The sequence below is a fragment of the Xylocopa sonorina genome, chromosome 8 (genome assembly GCF_050948175.1).
Source record: "Xylocopa sonorina isolate GNS202 chromosome 8, iyXylSono1_principal, whole genome shotgun sequence".
Classification (NCBI taxonomy): Eukaryota; Metazoa; Arthropoda; class Insecta; order Hymenoptera; family Apidae; genus Xylocopa; species Xylocopa sonorina.
Genome location: NC_135200.1, coordinates 3,016,751 through 3,030,487, shown reverse-complemented (window position 1 = coordinate 3,030,487; position 13,737 = coordinate 3,016,751). Strand labels below are relative to the sequence as shown.

At 40.7% G+C, this 13,737-nt stretch overlaps 1 protein-coding gene across 4 annotated transcripts in view; it reads right to left on the bottom strand.

Moving 5' to 3' along the window:
* The window catches only part of LOC143426265 (uncharacterized), a 45,570-nt gene that overhangs the window by 9,034 nt on the left and 22,799 nt on the right, over positions 1 to 13,737 (bottom strand). Inside the window, exon 1 of one of the 4 annotated variants that reach the window (XM_076899591.1) lies at positions 3,519 to 3,616. The exons of 2 other annotated variants lie outside the window; for them this stretch is intronic. In XM_076899591.1, the coding sequence (XP_076755706.1) occupies positions 3,519 to 3,572 (54 nt within the window). In that variant the 5' untranslated portion in view covers positions 3,573 to 3,616. Of the gene's footprint in view, positions 1 to 19; positions 353 to 3,518; positions 3,617 to 13,737 lie in introns of those variants that run through there. One more of the 4 variants, XM_076899592.1, reaches the window with a different exon arrangement.

Sequence of the window (13,737 nt, the reverse complement as noted above, 5' to 3'; positions counted from 1 at the left end):
AGATCCTGCGTATCGTTACCTTAAATTCTGTCGTTCGGCGAAGCACAGTTATCCAACGTTACCGTGTAGATCGAAGCACGGGACCGGCATGATATACGTCCGAGTTTCCCCGCACAATCGCGCGCACACACGAGTCAACCGAATTTCACCTGATTTCGACATAACATTCCGTCACTGGTCCTCGAGGCATCTGTCGTGCGTCGCCTCCTCGAGGATGCCGGTTACGAGCGCCGTCGGGAACAGCCGAACCCAGCCGAAGGTCACCGAGGACTTCCGAGTAGCACCGCGAATTACCGAACGTTTTCGCGTACCTGACATATTGCACTTCGAATTCTGATACTGATCCCGGATTAATTTCGCGAACTGCGAAAAAGTTCCCCTCTCATTTTATATCCGTTCGATTAGCCTGGTTTTCGATCGTGCACTCGCGATCGTTGCGCCGAACGGGAACAGGAATCGCGTAACGAAACCTGAATCTAGGCGAGACGAACTTTGGTTACGAACTGGTCAGTCGGCGGCGAGTGGACAGTTAGGCTCAAGAGGGAGCGAAGAATGGTAGGGAGAGGGTTGAAGCAGACTCGGATTTCGAAACTGACTACTTCCAAGAATTTCTAAATGATCGATTCTATATCTGTGCATATTGCTTTAGAATTTAACAAAGACTAGAATTTCTCGTTAAGTTATTACAGTGTACATTTTTACAATGTATATTTATCCGATTAAATGAACGATGAAGTATTTATGGTTTGATCGTTAAAAATTAATCCTCTAACTAAAGTTACAAGTACAATTCTATTTCTATTCTACGATATAATTCTATACAGTTCAGAAGAATAAAAATATATGTGGAAAACTAATCCTATCTTGTTGTAAATGTAAAGTTGCAAAGTTACAATAAATTATTCATCAATTATATATTTGAAAACAATATAAAATAAGGTTCCATATTTAACTATAAAACGCGAAAATATTATAATCGATAGCTACTTCTTTTTAAGAAATAAAATATTTCGCTCGTTTGGTAGGTAATCGGGAAGAATCGATTAATCGAGAGTTCTAGAAATAAGTGCAGCCCTGAACCAGAGTCAGACGAGAAGAAAGAAAGCAAGAAAAGCAGGTAGAGAAAGAGAGAGAGAGAGTCCTGTTCCGCGTGCACGCGACACACGAATGTTTCTGTGCACTTTTTCTATCCGCGATTCGTTCGTGATCTCATGAAAGCGGGTGTAGAGCCAACGTTAGATCGTACATAATAGCATAAGTACACGAATCTTTTTTATGTAAAATGAGAAAAAACTGAAATGCGTTTATGTCCACGCACACTAGGGCCAGTCAACGTAGCGAACAGCTGACTCGAGCGGTCTTCCGGATTGCGGTGTGCTACTACATATGGAGAAATCTTAAACGCTCTTATCTTTGAAATCATTCTCGCATTGTTACGGCTGATTTTGCATAATTTCTAATGCATTGGCACTAGAAAATTTTATGAGAAAAGAAGTTGATAATTTATGTCATTAGTTGACCATACTTAACGTTGGAAAAGATTAGACAGTTGAGATAACATTGCGTGGAACTACAAATTGTTTTCATTACAAATAACGTATATAAATGGTTATACACACGAGGGACGTACCCAAAAAAATTGGATAAAAAGTCCAAAGTCTCTAAATTTGGCCAAAAGAAAAAAAGGAAATTACTAACACCATCTACTCCGAAAAAAAAACCTCAGAAGAAATTGTCCCATTTTATTCATAGAAAGCGAGACAATCAGTTCAGCTCCGTTTCTAACGGACCATCTTACCTACAAACTTCCATTGACCAAATAGAAGCCAGCAATGGAGTCAAGTATGTTTCAGGGTTTGTGGTTTACTCGTGCACATTATGCAATCGATTCCACATAGGAATCTTTAATCGCAACATAAATTGTTTCACACGTAAAAAGGGGAATTAAATGAAAGAAAAGAAAAACCGTCAAATCACACAGCACTTTATCAAACTTGATCAAGCATCACGTGTACGGAGCACGCATCGCTCTTAGCAAAGTTTCTCCGTTCCCACAATCAGATATCAGCGTCGTTGGAATGTTATCGACACGAATGGTCGTTCTTGATCTTGTACGAACGAGATCATTCTCGGTTACGGCAGGAACGTCGATTGTCCTAGAAAACGAGATTCTACCGGTCGGCGCCAGGCTCATGGTTGTGCAATTGGCTTCTCAACGACTTCGCTGAGATCTTCTTGCGTACGCTCGGTTTTTGCGGAAGCCACATCTCCGCCATATCCTGAATTCGCGTGCATCTTAATTGCTGAGTGGAAATGGGCGACGACCGACAGTACCGACCGTTCTTACGACAGGACTTGGCGTTTTTTACCACACAATTTATCCAACTGTGTAATCATTGAAAATAACTAATATCACCGACCTGGCCGTAAATGTAGCCTGTTTCTGTTCATTAATTCGAAGATATATGCAGGGAGGCTTTGCCACGTTGCTAGTTTGTTATCATTGACGGAATCAAGAAATCGTGTACCTACGTATGCAGCACCGCGATTTACATAGTCTTGTTAAGTTGTTACGCTGTCCTCAAGTTAGTGGTTCTGACTGGCCATTAATATTTTTTGCAGCTTTTAGCTCTCTTAAGCAAATTGGGAAATTAAACATACTTGTAAGAGCTCCGTCTATCTATAGAATGAAAAATAAGCTGTTTCGTTTAGAACTATCCGCCAGTAAATTGTCCTGCCCGGACAAACGTGTTTCTGCGATCTGATTTTACTATTCTCTTTTTTCCGAGCAGAGATACTCTTTATATTCCCAGAACAGATTCAATTGCACTTGGAACATGTCGTCGAAACACACATGATCGAAAATATTGAATATCCGGATTTATGATTTTCATTTAAAACAAAGAAAAATCTGAACTGTCAAAAACTATGCTACCATAAATCTAATAAATGAAAAAGGGAGATAGCATAAGATTACAAATATTCTCGCTGCTTACAAGTCGTAGAGGAAGGCTTTGCAGACAGTTTGCTTTATGTAATAAAATTCCAAACCGTTTCGTTTCGGACGAAACAGAACGAACAGCGTTCATTTTCTCGTGAACGTTTCAGCAGAGGCTCCGTCAAACGAAAGCGACGCGAGAATTTCACTGCTCCGTCTGAGGGAACACAAAGGCATCCAGTAGCATAGGTATAAAGGATCTACACGACTGTCTCCCGGCCTTGATCGTGACTCTATTGCGAGAGCCAGCAAACCAAAGAAAGAAGGGAATATAAAAGGAAGGGACGAAATAAAAACAAATAAAAAAAAAAAAAAGAGAAAAGAAAAATAGAGAAGAAAGTAAAGAACAACCAACGGGAATATTCGCCTTGAAACCAACGGGGTGAACTCAATCCAGTACGATAACGTCTCATCGATTTATTAACTCGGTTACCTTAGAGACCCGGTTCGCAAGCCCTCGGTTAGGCTTGTTGGATACGGATAACCGTTATCACGATGCACGAATACAATCGGTTCTTACCGTCTGGATGTACCCCGACCAGAGTTTCGAGTCGATCTTCTTCCTGCACGACATTCTTCCAATAACTCTGCTCTTCCATCTACTTCTTCCTTTCCAAGTACACTGCCTCGCCCCTCTTACTTCATCGGAGAATTTCCGACTACTTATACATATAGTATTTCGCACAGTATCCCCTAAATCAATCGTACCGATCCTCTTCTTATCGTCTTACACCATTAGAAATTTATAGCATGTTCGTTTCTACTTATGGACCGTATCACGACATTTCGACTGTTCTTATATTCACAAATCTGAACGAGAGTACTGTTCTTCTATTAACGTCTCGCAGTTGTGCGCTCGATAATCGTTCGGATGTTTTCCTCAATTGACTAATTTCTGTTTCGTTAAAATCGAACGAAAAGATTTGCCGAAGTGGAAAGGGAAACGCTTCTGGGTTGATTCATCGAATCAGGCGATCTGCATTCTTCCGCGTTGAGGTAATGCCCCTTACAGACTTCAGACTAACGCGATCGTCCTCGAGGACGCGTTGTCCGCGGTGGCTGATGGCAATGTTGTCGAGCGGGTTCAACGAATTTTATAATCACCGCCAGGGGTGTCAAGTCGGTCTAAAATTAGAAAGTTTACTTTTCGATACTTTACTTCGATCCGCGTGTCCATTTAGTATCTTGTACTTAAACCTTTTTATTTGTTCGACAACTATCGTTAGCTTCAATAGAGACGATAGAAACATTCCTTTATGAGTCTGAAAACTCCGATCGACTGACACGAACTGGGAATTCGAGTTTAGAGGCAACGGACAAAGACCGTACTCGTTTACTTGTTTCTCTATTTGTATCGCGCCACTTAACAGATAATCCCCTTTGACGCGGTGCACGCACCTCGATTCACTGTGCAAATATCCCCCCCCCCCCCTAATCAGCCTTTCGACTCACACGCGCACTCGTAACAGTTGCTGGCGTTATTCGCGCGCATCATACACTCATTTCACCGACCAAACAGTGTTATTTAATAATTACGCGTGACTCTATCATTTCGATGTAATAAAAAGGTATACGATTTATATGGAAAGTTATATTCTCCAGAGACATATTGTAATTGCAAAAACTGTAAAAAGAACTATTATATTTGGATAATTGACTAGTCGAACGTAAGAACAGCACAATTCCTTAAAAAAGGAAATGTATGCGTAGGCGCAAGTTGATGATGAAGAAGATGAAGCAAACGAGATGTTCGAGACGGGAGTGCGATCACATGGTCGTATGTACAGAAAACCGTGTCTAAGAGTAGCGATTGCAACGATTCCTCGCGAGCACGCCGTCGTGACTCGACGAATCTGTAATTGACGCTATATGGTGTTAATTGGCCGGAATTAATTGGCATCGACAGGCTTGAACGCGGTGTATATAATGTTTCGAGGGCGATCTTCCATCGGTTATGTAAATCAGCCATCTTTCGAGGCGTTGCACCGCGTGAGCTACCTTCATCCAGCCTTGCCTCCCCTTTTCCACCGTTCCCTCCTTTTAAAGTTAAACGAGACTGTTGAAGACGGCGGGCTATCGAGAAGAGCAGCCTCCACGCGGCAGAAATTGCACCAATAACGCGAACCCTTATCGCGCGGTCGTAAATTTCACCGGGGTTACACCGTCGGAAGTAGCTCCTCTCGACGATCTGCGAACGATCGTATTATCGTTGCAGACACGCGTCCACGCGCGCACTGACGCGAACAAAGTCCGCGTTCCGCGAGAACTAACGTAGGACTAAACCGTGTTCCCGTACAGCCAGCTCGTTATCTGGGTGTTACCTGCAGGACAATGATAACGACCGCGATAATGATGCGCCGATTGTCGTAAAGATACGCGCGGATTACGATCGGACCCCGTCGAACTCGTGTAAATAACCGTACACGTCGGGGATCCCGGGGCTGATTAGATTCATACGCGGTTAATGAATCGCGATTCACGGGTGAAAAAATTAATTCAGGTTGACGATCGTTTGCCGTTATTATAGAGCGATTTACAATGTTGCGCTATCTTAATCCCCTACGGGTTGAATTTTTTCATCTGCAGATTACTTAAACGACGAACATTGGCTTTGGTACTTCAGTCCCGATTTTTAATCATTTGTCCCGTGCTCCGAGACAGTTTAAAAAAGTCCCAAGTTTTGGAAGGATTAAGTTACTCTCGATTATGTGTCATAAACTTATTGTCAGGGAACTTACTTGCTACTGGTATCAGATAAGTTCATCTTTACACACTTTGAAAATTTTATTTGTAATCTAACAATTATATTTGTAAATCTTATATAACGTTGAAATTTAAAAGAATATAATACAATGCAATTTGTCCTTTGATAGTAAAATTTTATTCTAGAACTCCTTCGACAATTTTCTCCCGCTTCACCAACGTTAAAATCTGATCACTTTAATATACATACGTTTAATAACCACACGAATAATGTCTGTTGTATATGTTCGATGAATCGTTTATATAAAAAGTGGGCAAATATTATCGGTACCACTATTGTACGTGTGTAGCGGTATAAAGATGGAGATACAAAGATTTAAGCTTGCAAAGTAAATACGTTATCGTTACCGATCACTTAGTCACAAGAACTATCATTCAACGTTACTAACAAGTGTAAACTAACCTAATCGGTAAGTTTTCGGTTTTAAGAAAAACTTGTTACGTCACCAGTTATCGAATTATGGTGTCAAGCAGACTGGCTTTTTCATTTGACATTTTTATCACGACGGCTGCCTGTGTTTCCCCGAAATGTTACACGGTCGGTAGTTGAACAAGATTGTACAGAACGCTTCCACTTGCGCTGTATTTATTCAGAAACTACGGACATCTTTCGTTCGTAAACTTTTTGAAAAAATTAGGGAAATACCCTATCGATGGAATTTTCGAAGTACAAAGTGGTCACTGTTTAAACAGTAATCCACTTATAGATAAGACAAGGCGATAAAAATATTCGTCCTTATCGATTATTTAATGTTAATATATAACCTGATTGAATAAATTTTGTACAGCCTTCTTGGAACTTAATCATTGTGTCATATGTACGTTTACACATGTTACTCGTATGCGAAGTAATCGTACTCAATATTTCCTCCTTAACATTTAACGCAAAAGAAAGGTGGATAAGGTAATTTCCGTGAATTCCACTGCATAAAATCGCAAACGAACCGAACGGAAGGTCGCAAGCTAACCTCTGTTCCCATTTCACTGTTACAGCGTGTTAAAGACCTTAAACCAGCTGTTTCCACTCTTTACGTTATTATGCCTCCTTAAAAAAAGAATTTTTCCCCTTTAATAGATATAATAACATGGACACTGAAAATTGCAATTAAGAGAATAACAACAAAATTTTGCTATAACTATATAATAATATATTGTATATTTACTTTTATATTATAAATTCTTTTTAATCATTTAAATCAACTACATCTATAGCATCGAAATGTAATCCTAGGCTTGCTATTGTTAGTACAAAGTTTATGAAATCTTGGGGGCAACGTGGAGAGTGTCATTCGTATCCTTTTTTCATCGCAGCCAATGCTGAAAAGTCCATTTCTAATAATTAAATTAAAGAATTATACAATTTTACCGCCTCCCCTGGCATTCGAACCGTTCTCGCACAATACAAGCTTATCTCGTTCAGTGGCCTACATTTGGCTCACGAAACTCTCAACGATCGAGAATTGTCCCACATCTAAACGGTATCGTTGTTTAATCTTTCACGTAACCACGTGAAAATGGTTGACGAGGGCGGCAACGTCGCGCATCCACGAGCATAGTCGAGCGGCTGGTGAATGCGGGTGCAGTACACGCTCGTGTTACATTTGCATGCGCGGACGGAGACAGGCCTAGCGAAGACAGGTGTACGTACAACAAAGGGATACCTTCTGTGCGGGCCTTTCCGCAGCTCTACGACCTTTTAAACGATGACGCCTCGACTACCCGGCGGCGTCGCACTCTTTCGCAATCGGACGCGCCGCTGAAGTGGTTCGTAACGCCCACGACAATTTGGCATCCGGTTTTGTTTCATCATTTTCCGTTTTCGTGTAACGTCGCGGAGTAAGGTTCAAGGGAGGTGTAGAATTTGTACACAATCTTTTGCTGTTAACTCCCTAAACGGATTTAGCGATTTTAGAATGAATTAATCTCAAAAAAGGAACAAATATTGAATTATTTGTTAAGAAAGCGATCGACGTGTCTATTCTACTTTTTAATGTTACTTAATCGAAGAAATATTCGAAAAGAGGAACTTTCCACTGGCTACTATTTGTAAATCTCTCTTGTATTTAATGGACGAACAAAACTACATGCATATCTGCCACTATGCCCTCCATTTTTCTTCAACTAAATAAGTAACATCAGAACTTTAGTCCCTCATCGATCGTACGTCACCCCCTGCGTGACAATGTAGTTTTGATTTAGGTATCTTATGTCACTTGACTGTTTGTTAGAAATTGCCAAGTTATTCAAAGTTACGACGAAAAATATCTAACACGAAGTGACCTTTACACTTATATACGTACGCGTACGTTTCCAAGAAATGTTGCTTTCAAAGTCAGCTATAAAAAATGTTAATAATAACAAACACTTTTTCATCATACATATAACGGTTCAGTCTTATTTTTAGCGGTATGACAAAGAGAAAAAGGAAGTTTACATGCAAACCTGTTGTGTACTTTATATAAAAGATCGATAAGGGTTAAAAATTCTTCTTGTGCAGTTCCTTACGTTCTAATTATGTAGATTCATTCTTGATGCAATTAGTTTCAGCAGCGTAATTGCTCTAATTCGTATCTCGTCTGACGAGAGGTAACCAGAGCGGTTGTAGAGTAGGAAGGTAGCTCTGGAACCCTTCGCCCCTTCGCTCGATGGAACAATGCCACGCGACACGCCGCGCGACTTATGGCTAACAACGGGAAAGAAATAAAGTGGAGAATCGATACTTGCGGGGAGATAACAATTTGCGTCATAGTCAAGCGTCGCATTGTTCGATCGGTTTACACGATATTCGAAATTTACGGCGCGGCGCGGCGCGGCGCGGTGGCGGCTTCGCGGTGTGCTCTTATCGTGTCCAGACTATAATAGACCATCTTTAAGCGAAACGTCGCGTTTTCTTCTGGTATTCGCGAAGGAAATTCTTTCCTCCCAATGTTTAACGATAATCGAATTACGATGAAAATTATATTTGAGATAAGAGAATAATAGATTTTTTAAAAAAAAGTTATACAAACTTATAGATTTACAGCACTGATTCAAGCGAGTCTTGAACAATTCGAACGGTGAATAATGAAGAAATTGATAAACATTTGTATCGCTGTTCAGATTTCTTGTTTTTCTATCAGGTGGAACGCACGACGTCAAAAAATATCGAAATTCTATCGATTTCGATAACATTTGCCCACCAGTAATTGTTATCTTATCGTTCGTCTTCCCATCGATTGTCCGTAAAACATTTTTCTTCGAAACGACGCGAGATTATCTGTTCTGTTGGAATTCACCTGGTTCTTTTCAAAGGTTTCTCCTCCGTTGCATTTAATCGACCGTGTAAGTATCTTTCTAAAGCGATTAATTAACGCGTTAATCGCCGCGGAAGATAGGATAAATCTTTTGTCATGGACAAGATAGACCGCCGCGAAAGCCGTTTGTGAAATTAAATTAGAGAGAATTGAATAAACGACCGTTTGGAAAATAACCAAGCAGATAACGCGTGGATAGCGATCAACGGTACAGAGAGTACAGCTTTCTCATTATTGGTATCAGGAATGTTGCTGTCGTGTTTCGATATTTAAGAAACGAGTTTTGTTGCAACGTAAACATCGCTACTGCGATCCAACGTTATCTCTATTTTTTCTATTTTCAGTCATTTCGCGCAACCTAATGGGTAGCAAAGCTGCTCTGTGAAATGAGCAGACGGACCTTGAGATATTTGTTCATGTGGTTCGTTAAGAGTTCTCCATGTTTTACACTCCCGTGCAATATACAAGTACCATATGTAATGAAAGTTCGATGATGTTTCGAGATCGAGGATGCAGCCTTGTTAAAACGTGAACATGTAATTTCTGGTACGAAATTGTAGACGTGGAAAGACATTAATATGACTTCGTCACTGAAATAGTGATTTTGCCACATTCGTGGCAAATCGTGATTTAAGCGTAAGGAGGATCCATGCAAATTGCGAATTCATGCAAAATATGCGCTTGCGTGGTTTAAAATATTAGCACGATCAAACATTCATCAATCCCGAGCTTGTCAACTCTTTTTATTCACCGTAATAATAACACAGCGACTGATGCTCCTAAAAGAGCAAATTGCGTTCGAAATATGATAAAACTGAACTCTATTTCTAATTACTTTTAATATCAACCTAAAGAGCTCCTTCTAGTTGCGAAAATAATGCAACGACTAGATTGCACCTAAGAGGACGTCGCTAAAGATATAAAAAAGAAAAGGTAAAGTTAAGGGCTTAAGATGCAAAAATAACCTCGATAATAAACACTACCCGTCGATTTACTTTATTTAAAAAAAATGACGATCGATCGAACATTTTCATCCAATTGAATATTGCGATCTTTGACGGTGAGAGCAACTAAATGAGTACGATATCGATTTATTCGATCGAAACGAGCCGTGTAAGTCTCGCGTCGAAGAACGTCGAGTGGTTCGCGATTCGACACTGTCCAACTTGTTGCCGTTCCCCTGCTCGCATTCGAGTTTTATAAGGTCGTTCTTAACGGCGTATTTCCCGATTACACTCGAATCGTGCGACCAATAATTATCTTCGCTCGTCACGCTTTCCCGGGCACGCACAGTTTCCTCGCGGAATCCGCGCTTCTTGATACGTGCGATGATCGAATATTTAAAAAAAGGAGCGCGCGAGCGACGGGTACGAACGAGGACGATCGGTGGTTTCACATCCTTGTACCGCTCGAATGGGGGGGCTAGTCGTTCGAAAAAGGAGCAGTCGTTCCGGCGCCGCGGCAGCGACATCTGTCCTTACTTATTTCTGCCGGCGATCTTATCGTTCGCCGCCTAGCACAATATGCCGTGCGGCGAACGATCTGGGTTAAACACACATTCCCGATGCTGCGCGTGTACGTACCGCTACTTGACACTATCCTTTCGTCGGGAAACAACGGGGATTAACTGTGAAAAGAAATTCCTTGTTCTCTAACCAGTTGTCAAACGCTCGTCGTATCAATTTCTGTACGTGTACCAAGCGCGTAATCAAATAATTCGTGGCTGAACAAATGTTGTAGAGTAACATTTAAAACATAAAAGTGAAATTTGCGTGCGAGTCGAAAACTAGGTGATCGATTCATTTCTGAATGGTGGAGTATTTCACGGGGATTAAAGTTATCCAAAATGGTTTCGACTTCCGTCGATTCTTCCTTTTTTCGATTGCTATAATTTTGTTTATCTTGTATTCAGTATTCGCTCGATTAGTTGATCCGATTTTTAAACGGTAGACTAGGTAGAAAGTAAAACTCTTGCAACAGCGGTTCGTACCAAGGATCTGAAGCTAACGATCAGTTCACTGGTAACAAGCACAGTAACAAACTGGTCCTTTCTTTATCAGGCGGTAATAATAATACGTCCGCGCGGTATGCATCGCACGCGTCACATCGCACTGTGTCAGTTAAAACTGACATACTAATTCGCAACGACGATTATCCGTTTCGTGAAACGGATCTACGTGGAAAAATCGTGAGGTAGAAAGATCGTTTAAAATTCTCGATGGTGTTTCGATGCCGGCGATGGAACGCGAACGTAAATTAGAGCGGAATGTCCCGTGCGAAGAGTATTAAATTTAATGTTGGCCTAAATCTGATGGTAAAGTGAAAATACTTGGCGCGCTCGGTTGTTTTTCGCATTTCCATAAAAATCGGGACGACGCACGTGAACTGGCACACCGCCAACTGCGTATGATTACGATTAATTACCATTTCATATCACCCAAAATGCGCAGCGATCTCGAAAGAGCGTTGAAAGGAAAATTCTGTATTGAACAATTCAAATTTCCTATATCGTTTCAAATTTATTCCACGTACAATATTTAGTAAATATCTTTTGAGAAGATTACGCGAACACACACAGTTGAGCGAAAATGCTCGCATTTCGATAATAAATTGCGTCGTTTAAGACTCGTGGCCTCGATTAAGGGACAGGCTTTCGAATTTTGTATCGTTGATAGATTAGAGGATGAATGAAATCAGCCTCGTATGCAAATATCCAACGATAGGAAAGTAAGAAGCAACCAGAGCGGAATGCACGTAATGGAGCATGAGATGCGCTACTAAAGAACTGTATGGTATATTTGCAGGAGGGACTTGGTCTTCGCAACGAAACGAATATGGAGCGAAAGTAGTCAGTTTCGGGCCGTGTCCTAACTTCAAAATTTCTCACCCGGTTTGAACGTGACCATGAACATTTACCGACTTACAATTAATGCCACTGCGTTGAATAACAATGCATTGTTTCATTTATCTCGACGAGAATAGAATTTGTGCAGAGAATGTCCTTGAAAATAGGATAATCGTGTGATGTTCTAATTATTCTCGATTAAAGTGTGAAACTTTTTTCTTATTTTACTATTTCAGATATTCATAAATAAAATTCCCTCTTAATATACATTTGTATACTTGGAGCACCTCGATGTTTTTTAATTTCAAGAGAAATTAACAGGAAACACTCTTAATATTCTTCGAACGATTTCTATCTAATTCGCTAAAATGCACCGCAAGCATCAACATATTTCCCGCACTTGTCACGGCTTCGTAAGATCGCGATAAAAGCTGGAATGCATTACTTCGAAAACGCAAATATTGTTACTTTGATAAAGAGAGTTATTTTTTCCTGCAACGAGCGACAGGAATGAAATTCCCTTGATAATGAATAAAAGAATGGTATTTCAATGCTTACTCGTTCTTTGAACCGACCAGTGCGAAAAGTCTGTTTCCTGCCCAGCTGATTATATTTTTAACCAATCGTGAATAGCTACGATGTTATGGCTTCACTTCCAATTAAAAAATTGGTAATTCCAAGGGTAGTCATGTTACTTAAAACACACGAGCGACATTATTGCTGTTTAGTCACGTACTCGCTATCGAACCGATCGACTTAAAACTTAAAATACCTCCGATGTAAATCAAGCTGAACGCTTCTACTCTCGATTGTTCTGTAATCACAAATCTAACAAGAATCTATCTTTGATCTTAAAATTAGTCAAATTAATCGTATCTCTCGAAATCCGATCTAAAAACTGACATGAATCTTTTGTACGTCTTACCCGATCTAAACAGCAGATGATACAAGCAGCGATCGATTCTATGAAAACGGATTCTCACTATATTAACCGATTGTACGCGAAACGTTCACTGTATGCGATCGACGTGCGATCGTTTCGATTCAAGATGGCCGAAACGTATCTCTGAATCTCTGTTTTTCGTATCTCCGAAGCCAGCAGCGCGAGCTGTCGCGGTTGCTTCGGTATCGACGACTGGAACGTTCAACGGCTGCGAGAGCCGGGAGCACTAACTAACAACGACCTAGGAATTTAAGATAGCCATCACCGGAGCAACTTACGTAAGCTTTACCTTTATGTCAGAAGGAACCAGGAAGCGTGTCGTGCCCGATGGTAATGTAATCGTAATAACACGTACGCCCGTGGAAAGCTGCTGGCCACGTAGAAAACGAGTCGGACGTGAAACGAACGAGAAGATCGGTTGCCCTCTTCCCTACGAACCCGTCGCGTCATATCAATCGCCCTGTTCTATTCTATTCTCCTCTCTTCTCTTCGTTTCTGTTCTCTCGCGACTAGGCGAACTTAAAAAAAGGTGTTTAAGATTCGAGACACTCCATTAAGAAAATAATTACGCATGAACAACTTTAACTTTATTTTAGTATAATATTCAGAATAGCAGTTATGGTGCACCATGGTAACTAGTAAATTTCTAGGTAAAGACCATTATCGAGCCGGTACGCATATGAGGGCACGGAAATAGCTGGGCGCATCGTGCGCATTATCCATCATAAGTTTCAGATCGTCTTCCTTATTGTTGTATTCCGTGGGATAATGAACGAACGGGTGTAATTCTCAAATAACTGTATCTAGGCTGGCACGTTATTTCGAGTCAAGAACTTTATCAAGATTGAATTATTCTATAACTCCTTTATCGATCTTTTTAGGTGCACTTGGTGAC